This window comes from Setaria viridis, chromosome 4 (assembly GCF_005286985.2).
Source record: "Setaria viridis chromosome 4, Setaria_viridis_v4.0, whole genome shotgun sequence".
NCBI classification, from domain to species: domain Eukaryota; kingdom Viridiplantae; phylum Streptophyta; class Magnoliopsida; order Poales; family Poaceae; genus Setaria; species Setaria viridis.
Window position 1 is genome coordinate 29,052,395 of NC_048266.2, and position 23,983 is coordinate 29,076,377.

Consider the following 23,983-nt stretch of genomic DNA (forward strand, 5'->3'; position numbering starts at 1 on the left):
TGTTCCTCGGTGACATCCGTGCATTCATGGAAAAGTGAGCATTAGTTCTGATTGGAGATAGTCATATCTCTTGAAGATCCAATCGGGACTAATCTTTCGAGACTAAAAGTCCTTCTCTTTAGTCCCGGATCAAGATCCTCTTTAGTTACAGTTGGTAATGGGCGCCATGCAGGCGCATGCACGACCAACCGAGACTGAAGACTTTTTTTTCATTTTACCCTTAATTCTTTTCCAAATTAATGCTAGTTGCTTCACTTATATATACACATATATGTATACATCCTTAGCATACACTACTTGCACATATACGCTCGTATTGTATTATATGCATGTCATAGTATATACATAATATTAATTTTAACTACTATCTATACAATTCTTAGTATATTATACACATCAAACTAGTATTAATACAACTACTATATATACAATAATTTATCCTCGTAATTCTTAGTATTCTCCCGTCATGGTATTGCTCGGTTTGGCTACTGAATGTCCATCGTAATAAAATTCTCCTTTGGGATTTATCGCCTCATCCACCAGAAATCCTATGAGTGTTTCTTGGATGGCCAAAAATCTTTCCTTCTCAAGAATTCTTCGCGAATCTGCCACATCTGTAATTTAGAAATATGTGAATGTTACACCAACAATTAAATAAAAAGAGCTAGAAAATGATTAATAATTAATAGGTTTATTTTATGTACAGTTATATGGTCCGATAGCACCTTATCCCTCACGAAATGGTGTATGTGCTCACACACATAGTATCCACATAAATTATTCCCTTGTTCCTGTCTCAAGCACTTTAGTGGAAAAAATAAGTTATGAAATATTCATGTTATAGAATATACAAAATGTGCAAACTTCATGCATACCGAAAAAGTTGTACTGAATGTAAGTTTTTCTTTGAAATCACCATGGTGATACTTACGGAATCGTTTCCTTGCGCTGCGAATTAAAATAATAAATATGATATAGTGTTAGGTGAAAATTTAGGAAACAAACTTTTGCATAGAGGTAAAGGTCCAGAATTATTACAAGTTAAGCATGTCTTGAATGTCTTGGTACTCGTCCTTTGCTTTCCTAAGCGAATCAAACACAATAACATTGCTTTGATCAATCATAATTATAAGGAGAATCCAGTGGTAACTTTGTACATAAATGTTCATATTAGAACTAACTAACATCAATTAGGTAAGGAAAGGAAAACGAAAATAGATGGTACCCACACTTATTTAAAGTTGTAAGGCAGTAGTATATATTGCTTGTAATTCTGTTGCTCCAAGAATTTGTATATTGCATCTAATGTAGACTTTGGTTGATCCTGTATCTACTTTTGGTTAACAAGCGTTGGGTCCATGAAGCCAATGTTGAAGTAGGATTCTCGACGGCATCTCTGTATTTGCATCCTACATAAAATGAAAGACAAAGTGGGACGACACACACACAATAATGAGCTGAGACAAAATTAACATCTAATAAACACACACTTACAAAAACCAAGTGCTGATAAGAGAGACATCAAGGGCATCTTGATGGTATACTTCATAAATATCATTGAATTCCAACCATAGCAGTTTCTCACATTCACCGAAAAAATCAATCGGTTTAACAAGAAGAGCGAACATGACCCTGTCATTGGCCGACTGCTCCATGTACTACTAATAGAATTCATACATCTTAGTTGTGAGCTGTTGCACCAATTCAAGCCTGACTAGAGGCTTGCCTAACTCAAATGGTCATTTAGATACAGTCTTTTCTGGAGGTGGCGGATCATCTTGCCCTAGAACTTCAGCAAGCGAGAGACCTGTCTTTGCCACAAACTTAATGACCTTGATTTGTTGTTTTAAAGGCAAAGCTGCTATTTGTTGAGCTTCTTGATCTGCTTTCTGATCTTGCTGCCCGAGCTGGGGGACAATATGACTGGACGACGAGTCTCCTCTTTTCTTCTTCTACCAAGACTTAACTAATGAACGATCATAGTTTGAAAGTAACGTCCCCTTGACTTCTTTTTTCATGCCAATAAAAAACTTTAATTTGGTTGGATCTACTGGCTTAGGCTCCATCTCCTTCGCTTTTCTTTCTGCAGTGATTTTTTCAAACCACTCCCTTACATGTGCTTGCAATGCCTCCTCCAATTCCTCACGAGTCATATCGCCTGCTAGCTTCTTAATAGGTTCAGACTTCTTTTATTTCTTCCTCATTTCTTTCACCTTTGGCTGCCTTGGCTTGGAAGGCGGTGGTCACGACTTCTTGAGAGGTGCTGCAGGTGCTTCCTTGCTCGCACTAGACTTTATTCCCGTCACTGCAGACTATGATCAAGGAGGGGTGCTTTGGCCATCGTTGCTCCCGCCTGTAGGATTCGATGGTGCTGGAGACGGTGATCGAGCAAGATGCGATGGTCCCGGTGGTGATGACGGTCCTAGAGGTGGATGTGCTGGAGATGACGGTCTTGAGTTCTGAGGACATGGTGGCTGTGAGGGATCTATGGGAAGAAATGATGCCTTCTGGTCGGGGATAATGATGTAACGTTTGCGCCATATAATGATATCGTGAAGTGCGTCTCCTAATATCCTTTCCCCGTCACCTCCCAGGAGGTCGTGCTCTAGGCCTTCATATTTACTATCACAAATCTGCTCCACCCCAACGGTGGAGTAGCCAGGTGGAATCACCATGCCATGGCTTGTTTGCCCTGGCAGGATTGGTAGAGCACTTCCATACGCCACTTGTACATATAGGAGAAATAAAGAAGTTATTAAACTCCTGAGGTGTGGATTAATTGAGATAATTGTATATTATATATATATATATATATGTATACCTTAATAGTGGGATTGCCAAATGGTCTGTACAGCTCACATGAGGTGCGCTGAGTGATGTCACCCACAGGGTACCATTGGTTGCCCTGCACAACCACGGGTAAGCTTGGCATGTTCTCATCGGGGACCCCTGTGGAAGAACAGCTGCTTCGGCGTTGAGAAGGGCTGACGACGACGTTGGGATCTGACAGTGCTCCAGATTGGGCCATTGCAGTAACTGCCAGGGCCACTCGCCGATTAATTTCTTATTGCATTCTTACGTCTTGTTCATGCACTTTAGCTTCTAACATGCGCCGCCACCTCTCCTCTTGTCGTTCCTTTCTTCTCTTCCGGCTTCTGTATGTGTCGATCTCCCTACGGAAAGCATACTTCCACGGAACCACCCCGAAGCCTCAACAACATCCCGGGTGTTCGGGATTCCCGAGCACCAAAGTCAGTTCATCATTCTCTCTATCAGGCTTGAACTCTCCCACTTTAGAATCTTCAATATTTTTGATAAGCCTGAGGGCCTTCTCACGTATTGTTTCGTTGAAAATAAGTGTCCCATCTTCAAGGCTAAAGGTGCCTCCATGAGCGTAATACCAATTTTTCAATTGATTAGGCCAGTCAATAGTTGCTGGTATGATACCTTGATCGATTAGGTCTTGTTCCATCTTTCTCCATTTGGGAATTGCACTCTTGCAGCCACCTTGCCCTATACGATGATGGTACTCCTTCTTCTGGGCATTGCCTGAGTTGACATGAACCTTGTTTGCACTATCTTCACTCCTCTTGTATTCCAGAATGAGTTCTAGTGATCTCTTAACTTTAGCCAATCATTAAAATCTGGAGTTCGGCCTTTCTTGATATAGTTGGTATCCAGATTCTTCTTGAAGGTGTGAAATTGGGTTACCATCTTCTTGAGCGTCCAGTTTTTCACAACTTTTTCATCGACGTTGTCAGGAAGTCCGAAGTATTTCTTGACATCTTCCCACAACATATCTTTTTATGTCTGTGGGAGCACGTATGGATCATCTCTTTTATTAGACTTTCATTCTTGAATGCTGATGGGCACATTGTCCCTTACAATAGCACCACATTGACTCACAAACATTCTAGAGACTTTTTTGGGAGCAATTAGCTGGTCCTCTTGCACACCACATGTGCTCTACTCACCGAACTCTCGCGCACAACACGCGCTCTACTCGTTGGAGGGTAACAAACTCTTGCACGCAATTGCGCGCCCTTTTTATTGCAACAGCGACTACTCACTTTTGCCTTCTCTTAAGGTCACTACTCTTCTCGAGTAGAATATGTCTTAACTCATGAAAGCCTCAGGCGCATCAGTCACGCATAAGCCGTATACGAGACAAAGATCTCACACACGTAGTGGCAACGGCTACCCAGAGACTGAGAGCCTAAGCGTAACAGGCTATCTACTCGGGAAGAATATGACCGAAACAAGAGCATGGCACACAACTTTCATATTGATCACTAAACAAATTTTAGTAGTTTCAATACTCAAAAATGCTACATAATGTACGCATATTTTCTTTCAGGCCAAGCTTCGGCGACGACACTCGTCGTGATGCTAAGCATGCCTTTAGAGGCACAGACTAGTTCCCGAACTCGGGGGCTAAGCACCAATCACTAATCGAAATATCTCCAATGGCTCAGCTAGCTCTCAAGCTCGGGGCTAAGCGCCAATAAACTACTCGACGTGGCTCCTACGGCTCACCTAGCGCATAAGCTCGGGGGCTGGACGCCGCGAAACTACTCGAATGATGACTTGCGCAAAGATTCAAGATCCTTGAGTTGATTAGTCAATCAATTCAAGGCTCGGGGGCTGATAAGCTACACCCAACAATTGATTTTTTCAAGTTGAAAGAAGAAGATTCAAGATTTTGACCCTCAGCCTGATTCTACGATTCAACCTAAGGCTCAGGGGCTACTCCATATAGAGTGCGATTGTCATCGCACTACCATATAAAAAGTTTCAAGACAAAGACTACTCAAAGCAAACATCGGGAACTACTAAGAGTACCTTCCAGTCACGCGACAGCTCCAATACTCGAAGGTTGGTCGCAATGAGAAGTACTTGAGGAGCACCAAGAGAAACTCAGGCGACATCTTCAAGTACTCAAAACTGTTCCTCTCGACTACAAAGTAATCGGGGGCTTGTCGGCTAGGCACTCCTGGACCCACCAAAAGACTTGTACGGACCCACTCAAGGGAACGTACTCGAAACCTACTCGGACATGAAGACTACTCTACAGGGCGCGTAGGCTTCACTGACTACCCGAAGACTAGTCAGGTCAAAAGGAAACCACTCTACTGAATTAGAGTAGGACTCTTATACACAATCCGCCCTGTAACCCTGCTCCCCCACATATATAAGGGCGAGCAGGGACCCCCTCTAGATACCTTGCAACTCGACACAAGTTCAATACAACCAACACACAGGACATAGGGTATTACGCGATCTAGAGGCTCGAACCTGTCTAAATCATGTTCCTTGCATCACCATCGGCTCCTTGATTCCCGATGACACCTACTACACAAAAGACCACCTTGGGTACTCCCTAGACGGGTTGCCGGTCGAAAACATCGACAGTGATGTGAAGCCTTCCCTCCATTATCTTTGTACGACCTCGCGGCTTCTTTTGCTTCATCCATTCAAAGGGCTAAAAGTTCAAGATTCGTTAATTAGTACATAGTAATAATCAATATGAAGTTATAGATGGGGTAAAACATTGAAAATGATATATATACCTCGCTGGAACCTTCTATCACGACAATGTCTTGTTCCGCATTGTCATCATCACCGTGCTCATGCTCATCATTGCCATCACCGGACATGTTGAGGAACATGTCCGCCTGGCTACCCTCATCCTCGGTGTAGATTCTTGGAACGTTTGAGCCACTACCGCCAGCAATAATTTGCTCCATTATGTACCTTTCATCCTCTTTGTCTCCCATCTCAACTAATAATAACATTAGTTATACCCACATGTAATTATAGATACATTAAATTAAAGATTGTCTCAAGTAGTACAGAAAATATATATACATGAAATCATACAACAACCATGAAATCATACACAACTTATCATATATAGAATCATATATATTCATAGGCACATGATTGAAAATATACACTTAAAACCATATAATAAAACTTGTACAATTTATTACATGAAACTTAAACATTAAAAGTATTTACATGAAATAAATACACATGAAACCATACAATGTACTAATTTTCTATAATTTCCTAAGCATTTATACTAAATTATACTAATTTCAAAATAGTTCCACTAATCTACTAAATTATACTAAATTCCTAAGCATTTATAATAAATTATACTAATTTCTACTAAAGGTATACTAATTTCCTAAGCACTTCCAGTAATCTACTAATTCTAATAATTTCTACTAAATTATACTAATTTCCAAAGTATTTATCCTAAATTATACTAATTTCTACTAAAGTATACTAATTTTCAAAGCATTTCCACTAATCTACTAAATTACACTAATTTATTCTATTCTGTACTAATTTCTACTCAATTATACTAATTTCTACTCAATTCTACTATTTTCTACTCAATTCTACTATTTTCTACTGAGTTCTACTAATTTTATATTGAATTTTCTAATTAGAAAAAATTCGCCTTGCGTCAACAAGCCGGGGCTAGCGCTAGCGCTACCCCGCGTGCGTACCTGTTCGTGAAGCGGTGGTGGCCGAGAGGTGCGGCGCGACAACAAGGAGGCCGAGGATGGGGATTGCGTGAGCATGATGAGCCGCGGGGCGATGAGGAGGAGGACGATGAGGAGCCACGGGCTCGATGGCCAGGGAAGAGGCCGGCGGCGATGGCACCGCACCATGTGCGGCGACCGGCCGGCAGCGCTGGAGAGACGGGCGATGTCAAGGGTGGCGGCGTTGGCAGTGGAGGGGTCGCGTCGGGGTGTCGGGCTAGGGTGGCGCCAGTGGCGCGGGAGTGGCGCGGCTGGGCCGTGGTAGAGGACGACGGAGAGGGCACGTGCGGGCGCTGGGGCAGAGGACGACGAAAAGGCGCGGGGAGTGGCGGTGGTGGAGGAGGACGGGGCGGTGCGGTATGTCAACAGGGGCTAGCAGCGGCCGGGGCGGGGCAGACGAGAGAAGCGGTGGATGAGGGAGTGAAGTGAGGAGGAAGAAGGGGCGGAGAAGAGATATTTGTACCCCCGTAGTCCCGGGTGGAGTTGCCAACCGGGACTAAGGGGGGCCTTTAGTCTCGGGTGGTAATACCAATGGAGACTAAAGGCCCCTCCTTTTTGTTTCCCACTGGTGCTGCAATTGGTCTTGTAGTTTTAAATTTATATATATATTAAGTTGTTTTGTATTGGTGTTATTAAAGAAAAATAAAAAAATTACATATTTTCAACATGCAAAAATATATTAAATTAGCAAGTATATTTAAAATAAGTTTGAATCCATCATTAATTCTATACTAGATCTAAAATAATTATTTTAATGCATTTGATCAACAAACTCTTCAATTAAATAATTTCAACATGTAAAAATGCAATTGATGTACGTGGTTCAGTTAACATTGTTTATATTGATCGAATAAAGGTTCACCATAGAGCATTACAATATAATTGAAAGGTTCTGATGGCCATAGAGCATTACATAAAGGTGCACCAGATATAGTGCATTACAATGTAATGTTAAAAAACTTCTTCTTGACGAAAGTTCCTTGGTCATGATCGTGTCATAAGTATGGAGCCTCTTATTTAGCTAGCATGATACTTTGGTCAACTTCGATATCGAATGGAGGCATGCTATTAAACTGATCATAATCATCTGACTAGTTTGTTTTGTCCTCAACTCCCATGATTTTTCTTTTACCTAGAAGAACTACGTGGCGCTTTGGCTCTCATGGTTTTCTTTATCTTCTGAATTTTTTCTTGGGTTTGCTAGGCATGTCCTTAACATAGAAAATTTGATGCACATCATTGGTAAGGACGAATAGTTCATTATTGTATCTAGTCTTGGTCAGATCCACTATTGTCATTCCATACTGATCTTTCATTACGCCACCTCTAGTCAGCTTCACCCATTGGCAACGAAACAGAGGGATGTTCAGCGGTCCGTATTCGAGTTCCCAGATCTCCTCTATGAAACAATAATACGAGTCCTTGCTCCTATTGCTGACACCACTATTTTGGTTGGTGCTTTTTTGGTCTTGGGCTCTAGTGTAAAATGTATAACCATTTATCTCATAACCTTGGAATTTCATGATTGTGCTAGAAGGTCGACTAGCTAACCAAGTGAGTTGTTCGTGAATCGCGAATTTACCCATAAGGTATTGACGCAACCAAGAGGGAAAAGTATCCATGTGATGACGTATAATCCAGGCATTAGATTTTGTTGGGTATTGGGAAAATAGAATCTGCTTGTGTTCCTTGATATATGAAGCCACAAAGGATGATTGTTGCAGAACCGTGAAGTGTGCTTTATGGAACAAATCACTATCATTGCTCAAACTTGATTTCCTTCCAAGGGTGCCCTTTCCCCGTAGCCTCCCCTCGTGGCGTGATACTAGAACCCCAATCGAATTAATTAAGTTAATAAAATCAACACAAAACTCAATGATCTCCTTTGTTCTATATCCCTTGGCGATGCTTCCTTCTGGATGGGCACGATTAAGAACATAGTTTTTTAGACTGACATGAACCTCTCAAAAGGACATATATTGTGCAAGAATACTAGACCGGAAATAGTAATCTCTTTGACTAGGTAAACCAGGAGGTGCGTCATAATATTGAAGAAGGATGGTGGAAATACCAACTCAAAGCTGACAAGACATTATACCACATCATTCTCTAGCTTTAGCAGCTTGGTTGGATTGATTGCCTTCTGCAAAATCACATTGAGAAATGCGCATAGCTTTACGAGCGTCAATCATACATTCGCTGGTAGAATACCCCTCAGTGCAACCGGAATTCAAGGAGTACCTAGATGGAACCTTGATACTATTCATGCAGTCAAACATGCTATCTTTCTCTTCCTTGCTAAAAGTGTAACTGGCAGGACGTAAGTAGTGCTATCTTTTATCTCTCTTTTCTGGATGTAGGTCATCTCCTTGCTTCATACGTTTCAGGTCCTGTCGTACTTCCAATGTATCTTTTGAGTTCCCATAAAAACCTAGGAAGCTTAGCACATTCACGCAAAGATTCTTCGTCAGGTGCATCACATCTATTGTGTTGCGGACCTCTAGCATTTCCCAATAAGGTAGCTCCCAAAATATAGACTTTTTTTTCCATATCAGTGCACATCCGTTATCCTCGTTCAGAACAGGTTCGCTATCAAGACCCTTTCCATATACTACCCTTACATCTTTTATCATCTCAAATACACGTTTTCCATTACGGTATGCAGGTTTTTTACGATGGCCTGGTGCCCCTTTGAAATGCATCCCTTTCTTTGTTAATGGGTGCTTAGCAGGAAGAAATCGATGATGACCAATATACACGACCTTCCTACAGTGTTTCAAATACATGCTATCTGTGTCATCTAAACACTGGGTGCAGGCTCGATATCCCTTGTTTGTATGTCCTGAAAGGTTACTCAGTGCAGGTCAATCATTGATGGTTATGAACAACAATGCTCGTAGGTCAAAACTCTCTTGTTTATCCTCATCCCACACACGTACACCTTCTTTCTTCTAGAATAATAAAAGTTCATCAACCAACGGTCTTAGGTACACGTCAATGTCGTTGCTGGGTTATTTTGGGCCTTGGATAAGCACCGGCATCATAAAAAACTTCCACTTCATGCAATCAAGGAGGAAGGTTGAACATATATAGGGTCACAGGCCAAGTACTATGACCACTACTCAAGTCACCGAATGGATTGAATCCATCAGTACTTAAACCAAACATTATGTTCCTTGCATCACTTTCAAAGTTCGGGAATGCTGAATTGATCTCCACTAGGTCCCATCAGCAGGTGTCTCAGCATGTTATCTACTTATGTTCTTTTTTGTGCCATTGCATCAATTTAGCATTCGTCTTATTTCTGAACAAATGCTTCAAACATGGTATTATAGGAAAATACCGCATCACCTTCGCAAAAACTCTCTTTTTAGGAGGCTACCCCTCAACATCACCAGGATCATCTTGCTTGATCTTATACCGCAGCGCTCCGCACACAGGATAAGCATCCAATTTCTCATATTCATCACCACGATAGAGGTTACAGTCATTAGGGCATGCGTGTATCTTCTGAACCTTCAATCCCAGAGGGCAAACAACCTGTTTAGCTTCATATATTGTGGACGACAATTCATTATTCTCGGGAAGCATGTTCTTTACAATTTTCAATATTGAAATGCCTTATCGGACACACCATTTTTGACTTCCATTGCAGCATTTCCAGTGTGGTACTCAGTTTTTATACCCCTGCTTGCAATCTGGGTACAATGATTTTTTTTATCACCTAACGACTCACGTATTAGAGTTGATCTTGTTGCTTTGAATAATCTGCATGCCATTAGTATGTATTAGTGTTGTCTAATACATGCCGTAGTGGCAAGGGAGTGGTTCAGTTATGCTGTTTCTTCCACTAGCATTACTTTGCCTCCATGTATTCTATAACTGCATCTTTGTATTAAATCCTGAGACTATATATATCAATAGAATGGAAACGCAAAGTGCAGCCGTATTGCACAACTTCTGTGCTTTCTCTGTTCTCACATTTAGTATTAGAGCTAGTGTTGAATGCCCAAGTACCAGCCGGCATCAAGTGATATGGTGGGCGGCAGTGGAGCAGGAGCTGCAAATTCGGCCACGGCCGGGTTGTCATATCCCGTGCTGGCGCGGAAGAATTATTCAACCTGGTCTATCAAGATGCAGGCTTTGATGGAGGCGCAGGAGACGTGGGATGTGGTAGAGCCGGCTGATGGTCAAGCTGTCGATGCGAGGCGAGACAAGGTGGCTCGTGCATCCACCCTTCAGGCGATTTCGGAGGATCTTCTTTTTGTTGTCTCGGAGAAGACAACTGCAAAGGAGGTGTGGTCGGCCTTGAAAACTATGTATCTCGGGGCTGACCGTGCGCAGCAACCAAGGGTGCAGACCCTCAAGCAGGAGCTCGACATGCTGAAGATGAAGAGCACCGATAGTGTTGAGGAGTACGCTATCAAGGTTGGCAGCCTCGTCAGCAAGATACGAGAGTTGGAGGAGCCAATGGAGGATTCCTACGTTGCCAAGCGAATGCTCCGTGCTCTCCCCAAAAAATTTCTGCAAATTGCCACATCAATCGAGCAGTTTGCTGACATGAATGCGATGTCAATAGAGGAGCTCATTGGGCGTCTCAAGGCACATGAGGAGCGCTTACGTATCGCAGATGATGATGATGGTGAGCATGTCTTGCTCACTCGGGCTCAATGGAGAGCCAAGGAGGAGAAGAAATGAGGTGATGCTTCCGGGAGTGGATGCAAAAGAGGCGGGTGTGGCTGCGGTAGGGGTCACGGTCGTGGCCGTGGTCGTAGCCGTGGACGTGGCTATGGTGATGATGCTGATCAGCTGATGGCGAGAGGAAGCCAGACAAGTCCAAGATCAAGTGTTTTAATTGTGAAATCTATAGGCCCTACTCATGGGAGTGTCGTAGTAAAAAGAAAGAAGAGAAAGCATTTGTAATGGAGAAGGATGACAGTGAGCCCGCACTATTGTTTGCAGAGGTGTGTGAACTGAACTGTTCTGAAGAACATGTCACAGAGACCATCCTGTTGAATGAGGAGAAGACAAAGCCAAAGCTTGGAGAAGAAGGAAACCGTGAAGGAATTTTCTGGTACCTTGACACCAGCGCAAGCAACCATATGACTGGTTGCAAGGATGTGTTCGCTGAACTCGACACATCTGTATGTGGGTCAGTGAGGTTTGGAGATGGCTCGGTCGTGGAGATACGAGGCCGCGGCATGATTCTATTCAAAGGCTTGGCAGAAGAACACAAAGTATTGACTGATGTGTATTATATTCCTCGTTTATGCAGTGACATAATCAGTTTGGGCTAGCTAGAAGAGAATGGCTGTAAGGTTGTCTTGGAAGATGGCCATTTGATTATACATGACAGTGAGAGATGTCTTCTTGCCAAAGTGAAAATGGCAAAGAACCGGCTGTATGTACTAAGGCTTGATCGTGCACAACCTGTGTGCATGATGGCTGTTCACCAGGAGAAGGAGTGGCTATGGCACTCAACGTTTGGCCACTTGAACTTCCGTGCACTTAGAGACATGTCCCAAAACCATATGGTTGAGGGATTGCCACTGATTAAACATGTTGAGCAGGGTGTTTGGGACGCAAACAACATCGCTTGCCATTCCCCTCAGCGACGACATATCGTGCACAAGCACCGCTGGAGCTACTGCATGGAGATTTATGTGGGCCTATTTCACCACCTACACCAGCAGGAAAGAGGTATTTCTTGTTGATTGTTGATGATTGCACTTGGTTCATTTGGGTAGTGCTGATCAAAACAAAAGATGAAGTGTTGGCGGCTTTCAAGTCAGTGAAGGCAAAGGTTGAGTTGGAAACTGGGTTAAAGGTGAAGGCATTGGGAACAGATCGTGGAGGCGAGTTCACATCAAACGACTTCACTAATTTTTGTGACAACATAGGGCTGAAACGATACTTAACAGCCCCCTATTCACCGCAGCAGAATGGGGTCGCTGAGCGACGTGTAATCAGACTATCGTTGGCATGACAAGAAGCTTGTTGAAGAGTAAAAGGGTACCCGGCAGATTATGGGGTGAGGCAGCAACTACGGTGGTGTACTTGCTGAATCGTGCCTTGACCAAGCACTACGGGAGACAGGAACATTGCCGAGTGCCTGGGGCACTCGGCAAAGGCCCAAAAACATTCGGCGAACCCTTTGCCGAGTGTAACACTCGGCAGTGGGTACACGGCAAAAATCCTGCCGGCAAACAAACTTTGCCGAGTGTTTTTTGCCGGGCACCCGGCAAAGCTTTTGCCGAGTACCCAAAAAACACTCGGCAACAATTTCAAAAAAATAAAAAAAAACAGTTGCTGGCCGCCGCCGCCACTGCCGGCCACCGCCGTCGCCACTGTCGGCCACACGCCGCCACTGTCACTGGCCCAAGCCCTCCCTGGATCTCGCCGCCATCTCCCTCCCCCTCCATGGATCTCGCCGCGCCACCGCCGTCTCCCTCCCCCGGCCCGTGCCACCGCTGTCCCCTCCGCCCCTACCCACGCGCGCCGCCGTCTCCCTCCCCCGGCCCGCGCCGCCGCCGCCCCCTCCGCCCCTGCCCACGCGTGCCGCCGTCTCCCTCCCCCTCCCTAGATCTCGCCGTTGGGGGGGGGAGGGAGGAGGGAGGGGCGGCCCCGGCCGCCGGATGTCGCCGGTGGGGAGGGGGCGGCCGGAGAGGGAGGGGGAGGGAGAAGGAGGGGGCGGCGCCCGGATCTCGCTAGTGAGAGGGAGAAGGAGGGGGCCACCGCCCGGATCTCGCCGAGGAGGGGCGCGGGGAGGGGGTGGCCGCCGGGGGAAGGAGTGGCGGCCGGCCACCGCCGGATCCGACCTCGGGAGGCCACCACGGCCCCGCCCACCATGGCCTCCGCCGGGGGAAGGAGTGTGGCGGCCGGCCACCGCCGGATCTGGCCCCGAGGGGCCACCACGCCCCCTGCCCACCATGGCCTCTGCCGGATCCGACCTTGAGGGGCGGCGCGGCGGAGGGGAGGGAGGGGAGGGGCCTGCCGAAGGAGAGGGGAGGGGGCTGGGGCCGCCCTGGGTCCACCGGAGGAGAGGGAGGGGAGGGGGCCGGGGGGGCGCGCTGGAGGGAGGGGATCGGGGGGGGGGGGCGTGCGGCGGCGGCGGCAGGAGGGAAGCGGGGTGGGGAAAGAAGAGAGGAGAGTGGGGGCGGTCTGCGCGCGGGGGGAGGGGGGGTTGTTTTGGGGGGAGGGGCCGTCTGGTTTGCCGAGTGTCCTACGTGGACACTCGGTAAAGGGTTTCTTTGCCGAGTGTCCACGTAGGACACTCGGCAAATTTTTTTTGAAAAAAAATTAAAAAATATCCAACAGTTTCAAAAAAATACCAAATTTTCACACGAACCAATATATGTTCTCTATTGACTATACAAAAAGTTGTGTAGTCAAACCAAACTCGACCGTCACTTCGACTCTAAATCTTATCGAATCCTCTCAAAGTTACTATTCTTCTTCTGAGATGCTTCGGTTTGTAATCATTGTACATGATGAAATATGCAAAACCTTCTCAATTTTTTTTCCACAGCCTCCACATATTATATCATCACATAATGACAAATCTCATGATTTTCAGACTTTGCTTGTTTTTTTTACAATTTAAAAATACTACTGCCACACGTTCATGTTCGTGTTTCTTGAACAAGATGTTCGAAATTTCTTTTCATTTCATGGGTCAGGTCTCAAATTGGGCCAAATAACATGAATATCATTTTTCTACTCATTTTGTTCCATAATTTGAATCACTTGCAGTTCAAATTTGACTTATACCAAAAATTTCCTTGAAATGCAATTAATTAAATAAATATAGCAAATAAATCCAAAAATATACCAAATTTTAACATGGAGTACCACATGTTGTATGTGGGGAGTAGAAAAAATTTCATGGTGAAAAGAGGAAAAAAAATTATTTTTTTGCCTAGTGTCAAAAAAAACACTGGGCAAACTCCCTTCTTTGCCGAGTGTCTTTTTTTTGACACTCGGCAAACCCCCCTCTTTGCCGAGTGTTTTTTTTTGACACTCGGCGAAGAGCTTGTTGGCCGAGTGCTCGAAAAAAAATACTCGGCAAAATAAATACACTCGGCATTTTTTAGCTTTCCCGTAGTGAAGAGTGTCATTGGCATGACTCCCTATGAAGCTTTGTACAAGAGGAAGCCTAATGTCCATCACCAGCGCACATTTGGGTGTGTGGTACATCTCAAAACGGCGGTAGCACATCTCACCAAGCTGCAAGATCGGAGCACTCCTATGGTCTTCCTCGGGGATGAACCTGGATCGAAGGCATATCGTGTCTATGATCCCAAGAACTGCAAGCTGCATGTGAGCCGTGATGTCCATTTCCAAGAGAAATGGAATTGGGATTCTGATGCTAATGATGATGGACCTCAACAACCTGGTGGTGAATTTTTCATCCATTATGAAACTAATAACAATGCAGGTGCAGATAAGAATCATGGTGTTGATCTGCCGGCTGTGGATGAGGCCATTGGACATGATGCCACACTGCCAGCAGATGCTTCACCGGCCACGTCAGCCGGGCCGATAACACCGACTACATCACCACAACCACCAATACGGACCCGATCTCTCTTTAATATCTATGACAACACTACTGAAGTTGAGTTGGATCTTGACCAGCTCTTGTTGGCATCAGAGGAGCCTGCAAGTTTTGTTGAGGCTATGAAACAGGAGTGCTGGAAGGATGCCATGCAAGATGAGCTCAAGTCAATTGATGATAATGCAACCTGGAATGTTGTAGAGCTGCCTCATGGCCATAAGGCTATTGGACTGAAATGGGTGTTCAAGGTGAAAAAGGACTCCCATGGTGCTAGTGTTAAGCACAAAGCTCGTCTTTGATGACCCAATAGGTCTCTTTCTCATTCCACGCACTAGGGCAAAGCCCAGTTTAGTACATATATAGGCTAGAGGGGTAAAATAGGAAAACAACTAGACTTAACTAACAGTCTTGTGGCAAAGGGCTATGTCCAACGTCAGGGAGTGGATTTCACTGAAGTCTTTGCAGCAGTTGCAAGAATGGAGACCGTGCGCTTGCTATTGAGCATGGCTGCACGAGAAGGCTGTGGGAGGTTCACCACATGGATGTAAAATCAGCATTCTTGAATGGTGATCTAAATGAGGAGGTGTATGTGACTCAACCTCCTAGTTTTGAGTTAGAGAATCAAGAGCACAAGGTGTTGAAGTTGAATAAGGCATTATATGGGCTGCAGCAAGCGCCAAGGGTGTGGTATGCTAAGCTGGACAGAAGTCTGGTGTCCCTCGGGTTCGAGCGCTGCCCCCTAGAGCATGCTGTTTATAAGAAGGTGGATTGCTCATCAGTTTTGCTTGTGGGTGTTTATGTCGATGATTTAATCATAATTGGCTCCAATAGCATTGACATCACTAATTTCAAGTCCCAAATGAAGCAGATGTTTAGCATGAGTGATCTGGGTTTACTCAGTTATTATTTGGGAATTGAAGTCCAACAAACAAGGAAAGGAATCACCATGTGCCAATCTGCATATCCAAAGAAGGTTCTGGAACAAGCTGGGATGAGTGGCTGTAATCCATGTGCTACACCCATGGAAGAAAGACTCAAACTAAGCAAGAAGAGTTCAAGCCCTTCTGTTGATGCTACCCTATATAGAAGTATTGTGGGGAGCCTCAGATGTTTGGTGAACACACGGCCAGACATTGCTCATTCCGTTGGCCTTGTAAGCCGGTTTACGGAACCCGACCTCTGAACATTTGACTGCTGTAAAGCGCATACTGAGGTATGTGAGTAGCACACTCTATTTGGGTTGCTTTTATGGAAGAAAAAAAGGTGCAGATATGGCACTAGTCGCGTACAGCGACAGTGACCTTGCAGGTGACATTGACGACCGCAAGAACACCACAGGAGCTGTGCTTTATCTTGGTGACAACCTGATAGCTTGGATGTCACAGAAGCAAAAGGATAGTTGCACTGTCGTCGTGCGAGGCTGAGTACATCGCAGCGACAACGGCAGTTTGTCATGGCATTTGGTTGTCTCGCCTTGTTGAAAATTGAGAAAGCAAGAACCAAAGAAGTTCAAACTGCTGGTGGATAACAAGGCAGCTATCGACCTATGCAAGAATCCAGTGCACCATGAAAGGAGCAAACATATTGATATAAGGTATCATTTCATTCGTGACCGTGGCAAAGTAGAGCTGGAGCACGTTGGAACTGGAGAACAGCTTGCAGACATTCTGACAAAGTCCCTTTGGCCGTGTCAAATTTCTTGAGATGAGGAGGAAGCTGGGCATGGTGGATGTAAAGGGAAAACGACAAGATTAAGGGAGTGAATATTAGAGTTAATCTTGTTGCTTTGAATAATCTGCATGCCATTAGTATGTATTAGTGAGTGCTGTCTAATGCATGCCGTAGTGGCAAGGGAGTGGTTCAGTTATGTTGTTTCTTCCACTAGCATTACGTTGCCTCTATGTATTCTATAACTGCATCTTTGTATTAAAGCCTGAGACTATATATATCAATAAAATGGAAAGGCAAGGTGCAGCCGTATTTCACAATTTCTGTGCTTTCTCTGTTCTCACATCACGGCTCTTCTTTCTTCAGTGCGGCAGTCGTTGTTTCTTGGGGCTTCTGCTCTCCGTCGAGGGATCGCAGCAGCCTTTCGGTGTTCTGTGTCGCCGGGGTCCAAAATGCCGACCGTGGCCATCTATTTATAGGCCAGGATCAAGGGGCGATTGGCGCTCATTTGTTTTGATTTCGTACTCGCCGGTCTCGCGCCAACGATGGCCTTGAATCAGAGCGCGCGCATTACGTGCAGGACGTGAGTCCTCGCTTGGACTCGGTCATGCCGATTCAAACTTGAGCGGCGCGTAGTATTGCCGCGCGCGATACATCTTGCAGGAGGAATACGTACATGGGCCAGGTGATCAATGGGCCTGAAATACGTGATTAGGGAAGCATATAATTCCTCGTATGTTTTGCAGGTTCTTTTGTACATGCGGTAGCTTATTTGTGACGTGCGCGCGTACGGGATCTTGCAACTTTGTATTGATCCATGATCATGTGCAGGGGCGCCGGAGCCAGAACTGCAGCTGGACCCAGGCTGGACCAAGGCAAATTGATTTTACAATGAGATAATAGGCTGATTTGATGCTATATAGATCGATTTATACTGCATAAAACATGAAAATACATGGCTCGCCCGGGCTGCAGCCCGGGGCCTGGATCCGCCCCTGATCATGTGTACGTATTTGAGCATACATGGCTGCCAAGGGAACTCTTTCCTACTTAATGGATTAAGCGATGCTTAGCTCGCATGTATACGCAACCAGGTAGTACTTGTGAGCATGAACGAGTTTATTTATATATTTTTTTAATCGTTTCTTCTCTTTGATCAACACATATATATGTAGAACTTATTGCATGATCATAGGGACCATGCTATCTAACTGACTAATTACTTGATTAGTCAAGTGAGTAATTTGGTACGTATTCGTAGAGTGACGACTGGCGGCCGCGTATTCCTGCGAACATGTTGTATTTACCTGTAGAGTAGGCATAGATACAGCTTTATTCATATATGCATAGGTGTATTAAATTTCATTGCTAATACCGTATTATGTCAATTTCCCTCGCTATATGTAGAGAGCAATGATCATTGATCTATTTCTTATTTAGATGCAATTTAGCCACCAATCTTACTATTACTAATTGGAGGCTCCTTTTGAACCCTCTAGGTGAAGTCACCTAGGATTCTTAGGTGGATACTCTAGAAAAAGAGACAAATCCTAGAAACTCTCACAAAAAAGCAAAACATCCGACCATCAATCGATAGATTCAAATCATCGTAGCCATTAGATCTATTGTATTTTGTAAAAAATTACCCACCTATGCCATTATAAAAATAGCCTAAAGTAACCCCCTAAATCTATATATAAATTACCCACCTATGCCATTATATAAAATAAACTAAAGCAACCTCTAATCTTCATCAAAATTAGCCACTTATGCCATTATAAACAATATTTAAAATAACCCCCTAATTTGCAACTAAATTGCCTACCACTATTACTTAAAAAACTTAAAGTAAACCCTTAAATTTGCGTCTATATTACCCACACATGCTATTATTAAAAATAACATGATGTAACCCTACATTTTAATCAAATAACCTTAATTAAAAATATACAGCAATATATGATTCTAAATCGTCTATATCTTACACTATTGATATATGATATAATAATTAAGGTCTTTACGTATGATGTGTGTCACCATTTATAAGGATATAAAGTGATGAGAATATAAATTTATATGCTAAAATTGTATCTCAAACTTAGGGTTCATTAAACAAATTCAAGTGCATACCTGCAATGCAAAGTGAAAAGTTAAATATTATAAATGTGGATGAAAATATTATAGAGTAATAACTAACTAAAATCTATCACAATTGGATGAAGATATTAAGTATATATCTATATAAGTATTGTGTTCGAATATTTAACAAATGAGAGGTAGGTTATGGTAATAGTTTTGTAGCAATATAGTCTTATTTTTTTTCATTGGAGACTCCGCATTAGTTCCCACGAGACAATCTAGAAAAAAGAGACAAATTCTCATAAAAATTAAAAACATCAAACACCAATCCTGTAAACTCTAATAATCATAGCCATTGATCTATTATATTTTCTAAAAAGTTACCCACCACTGTCATTGTGAAAATATTAAAAAATGAGCTCTAAATCTGTATCTAAATTACCGAGCTCAGCTATTATAAAAAATAATTTAAAGTAACCCCATAATCTTCATCAAATTTACTAATACGCATCATTATAAAGCATAACTTAAAATGTCAGTCTAAAATTTTATCTATGTTACCCATATATGTCGTTATTAAAAATAATCTAAAGTAAACACCAAAATCTTAATCTAATTATCTTCATGTGCATCATACAGAAATGTTAAAGATTCTAAATTACCTATTTATGTCATTGTTAATATAAAAATACTAAGTTAAAGTATATACACATGATGAGTGCCACCATTTAGACCATTTATACATGTATGTGAGGAATCGATGAAAAATATTGATTTGTATGCTAAACATAATGTATGGAGGATTGGAAGTGTAATACAAAATGAAAAAAAAATGAATGTGGATGAAAAAGTGCATAGAGTAATTATTAATTAAAAATCAATCACAACTGGATAAAGAATAGGTACATACCTATATAAGTATTATGTTGAATATAAGTATTATGTTGAAGTAATGAAAAATAAAAGAGTAGTATTGAAAAATAAGAGAGTAGTAGGTAAACAATTTTGATTATTAGCTAGGAGTTTAATTTCTAAATAATTTTTAAATATAATAGCTTCTAAAAATATTAGCCCGTGCGGGAGCACGGGTTGATGGACTAGTATCATTTAATTTAATATGGTATGAATATCTCGTACATTTTGGGCCGAGCCAAAATCGGTGTCAACAGCAGTAATGGTAACGGGCGTCGAAGTGTAGGGTTGAATAGAAACAATTTACCTTCTATTTCGGTTGTTATTAGCTATGGTTTCTAATTTTGTGGAACAGACTTGGCTCGGCCTTAGGAACATGAGATGCGTATCATTTTTCATCATGCTTAGCTTAACTAGTGAGATCGTCAGTTATGTACATTAGTGTAATGTAGATTTTAAAAGGGAACATGGCAACTCTATTTTATATAATTAACAGTAGATGATTAAGTGGGCACCTTCAATTGTCATTTATACTGTTACGGTCATATGAATTCATGATAAGGCGCGCAAAGCACGCCTCATGTTCTAGTTTTTGGAATGGTTATATATTTTTCTTCGATCCGATTCATATGTACTCCTTTCTTTTTTCCACCATCACTATTATTACTTCGCTTATGGTTGCTGAAATCTTTATTGATATATAGTGCAATAGACAATGGTGAGTGTAGACCAAAACCTAAGGCCATTGATTCTACTCGAAGACTATACACCTTCAACCACATGTACTCTTTCAAACATTCCAATAGAAGACCGGTTGAAGTTTACTTCATATTGAATATTATGATGAAATCCTCCATATGGGTGGTACTTTGGAGCAATGGAGGCATACCGTAAGGATTGAAAGGACTTAAATTTTGAGGGAGATGGGATCGGAATTGTTGATTGAATTGAGGTGGTAAACTGTGAGATTCTTGGGGTGGATTGTGTTTTGTTGCTCTATAGGTGAGTAGTTATAAGAGTAGCAGGTGAACGATCTACATGGGAGTATTTTCTATAACTCTTTTTAGATGGTTGGTTGAAAGGTCTAAGAGATGAATATGTACATTGTAGCCAATAGCTATTTGTAGCAGTAATAGTCAAGTATTAAATATTGTTGTTGGGAATATTTGCTTATTGCTGGAACTGGCTGCTCAAAAGAATACCTTTTGCAAGAATTTTCATTTGTTGGCACCTCACTTCTCCATGTTTACCAAGGGTGACATGCTAGAAAGATTCTGTTAGCACACCCTAGAAGCATACACTAGAGCTGCCCTACAAGGTGTCCATCCACTAACCAACCAGCTCTAGAGTGGCACCTGAAAACACACTTCAAAATATCTCCATGAACCATGTTGTAAATCTTGTTAGAACAAACTATATTTCTTTATTGGTTACGAGAGCCGGAGCACTATATGCTTTGAAAGAGAACATGAGATGTCTTGGTCAAATGTAAGTTTTGGCTTTCTAAGTTTCTTCATATGCTCATGTGGGATGGGACATCCAAATCTACTATATATAGCTTGTGAAACACTTGAACACTGTTTAGAGTTCTAACTTTCGTAAAAATTGCACATGTACCTGCTGTAAAATCATTGAATAGACAAAAAATACTAGTTCAGGTAGGAGATTTTTAATATAGTATTTTGAAAGGCACCATGATAACATGGGATTTGGCACCTAGGTACCAACACTGGTATTTTGGGTACCAAATTTTGGTATCTCATATAAGTAATAATTGGTGATACCTCCAGGGATCGTAAATCATATATAAATTGACTATAACTAGATATATGAAAGAAAATTAAGTGCTAGAAGCCTTAAAAACACTCAACTTTTGTTTTCCCTCCCTTCTATGCATGTTACTTAGGAAAAAGAAATCGAAAGGAAAAAAAAACTGGTATGGCTAGTAGAACACCCGGGTGTCATATAGCACATCTGATTCCAATTAACTACAATAACCATGCATTCATCTCGGTCACCTAGATAATTTGTTCCTTTAACTAGTATTACTTCATTTTGTAATGTTAATTTATTTGTTTCGAACTTCCGTTGCCCAAGAAAATTGGTTTCGAAAAGAAAGGGAAATCACAAGTGATTAGTTCTTTATGCTCTAGTAGTGAGACATTAAAAACAAATTCAAATTACCACATAATAATTAAGCACCAACATCAGCAAATGATTACATTTATTTATGGATTAGAAGGTCAGGAGTACTACTCCTTCATTACATTACTACATGCCCAATAAAATTGGGGCATGGAATTAACCAAAGAAAGAGCTCATGTCAACGCTGCTTGTGATGCAAATACGCCACAAGAGTGCCAAGCAAAAGCCCCATCCAAAAACAACTGGGAACAACCACGACTTCAGCGCTACCAAAGGGTGCCCATCCACTGACCAATCAGCTCGAACTGCACCCTGAAACACCCTTCCATGCAACCGAGCTTGCATGAGCAAACCTGACTAAGCATGAGTACACTACAGCACGTACTGCTCAAGGTTCTAGCTCTAAGCTAGAAGTGCAGCAAAAAACAGCCTCAATGGCGTGTAAACATGCATGCACCCTCCAGCTTAAAAAGAAGGCTAGCAAACTACTGAAACGTAGAACAACACATGCTTGTCATGCTCAAAAACTAACCATCGACCAACCGATTCAGTTTTTATTGATCGACACCCGGTCGCTGAACTCGTCGTCGGTGATGAAAGGCATGCAGCTGGAGCTGCGGGCGATGCTGGTGCCGGCCGTGGCGATGCCCCTGACCTCCCTGGGGTTGATGCTGGACCTGGACCTGGGTCCGAGCTTGGCCCGGCGCCTGAGGATCTCCCGCATGGCCTCCGCCTGGTGCAGCACCGGGTACGTCCGGCCGAAGCCGTTGAAGCGCTTGCACACGCCCATGTGCGCCTTGAGCGCCTCCTCCAGCGTCCCGCCGCTCTTCCCAGCCTCCTCCGTCACGGCCTCCGCGCACAGCCCGCAGACCCAGCGCCCCGAGAACCGGCGGCGCACGCCGCGGATGTACTCCGGCGTGCACTCCTGCGACATGCCGCAGCACTCGCACTTGGCGTCCTCCACCTCGGCGACGGGGGGCAGCTGCTCATCCCCGGCCTCCTTCGTCGCCTTCTCCTTGGCACCGTGCTGGTGGTGGTGGAGCTCGAAGGAGACGTCGGACACGGTGCGCTGGAGGGCGTCGGACGAGGTCCGGCGCCGCTTCATCTCGCCGTTGTCGCCTGCAGCGGTGGCGGTGGCTGCAGCGCTGCCGATGTTGCTCGCCATCGCCAGGAACGGCGCCGCCATGGCCATGGCGACTGCGCACGCCTCTCTGCTGGGAGCCATATGGATCAAAATCTCTCACTGCTATCTCTCTGCTGCTTGGTGAAGATGGTCTGAGGTGGATTGCTGCTAAATGTTGCTTCGTGTAGATGTGCATGGGAGCAGCCATGGATGGAACGCTATTTTATAGAGGTTTGAGAGGTCGGGGATGCGTGTCAATAGCCACACGATGTGTCAAAAAGGCGGCGTGCAACTTGATGCATGTAACGTGTGGTGGATCGGCGGTGCACCACTGCGCAAATTGTGACCTGGAGATTTGGTAGAAAGTGCTAGCTGAGGCCTGGTAAGAGACCTTTTCGCCAATTTGCATTGGGGAGGCACAGCGTGACGAGTTCTTGATCCTATGCACGTGATATGGTGTGGCGACAGCAGCATCAATCCATCAAGTAGGGTTGAAAATAATGGCCCGAGTGTTCAAAAGGCGATGGCGAAATCAGGCCAATTGCATGGCGATCGTGGCGAAATCAGCACTGTTGAAGGCGTGATCATAAGATTTTGTTCACAGTTGTTTCCATTCCCGTGATTAAGCTTTTCATTCAAAATACAGATTGTATTTAGCGGCGTTTTGCGGATTCTGAGCTACAAATACAGATTTGCAATTATCACACCATAGTCTAATAAATTTTTAGGTAATGAACATTGAAGAATAGTACAATATATATCTCTCTTCTTGCTGCTCACTTCTCTTATCTTTAGAAGGCGTATTTCATTTTGTGAGTACCGGCCTTTGACCAACAATAATTTTATTATTGATATACATAATTCTTCTTGTGATCCTTACTTATGATTAAGATTTGTATCACGTAATTATTGGTCAAAGTAAATGATGTCCTGACGCAAGAG

The 23,983-nt window shown here is 43.4% G+C and overlaps 1 protein-coding gene across 1 annotated transcript; it reads right to left on the reverse strand.

Annotated features, from left to right (window-relative positions):
- Positions 1 to 21,980: 21,980 nt before the first annotated feature.
- Positions 21,981 to 23,243, reverse strand: LOC117853172 (uncharacterized). Its single transcript, XM_034735544.2, has one exon. It carries the CDS (start codon positions 23,141 to 23,143, stop codon positions 22,466 to 22,468), a length of 678 nt encoding a protein of 225 aa, XP_034591435.1. The 5' UTR covers positions 23,144 to 23,243; the 3' UTR covers positions 21,981 to 22,465.
- Between the last annotated feature and the right edge of the window lie 740 nt (positions 23,244 to 23,983).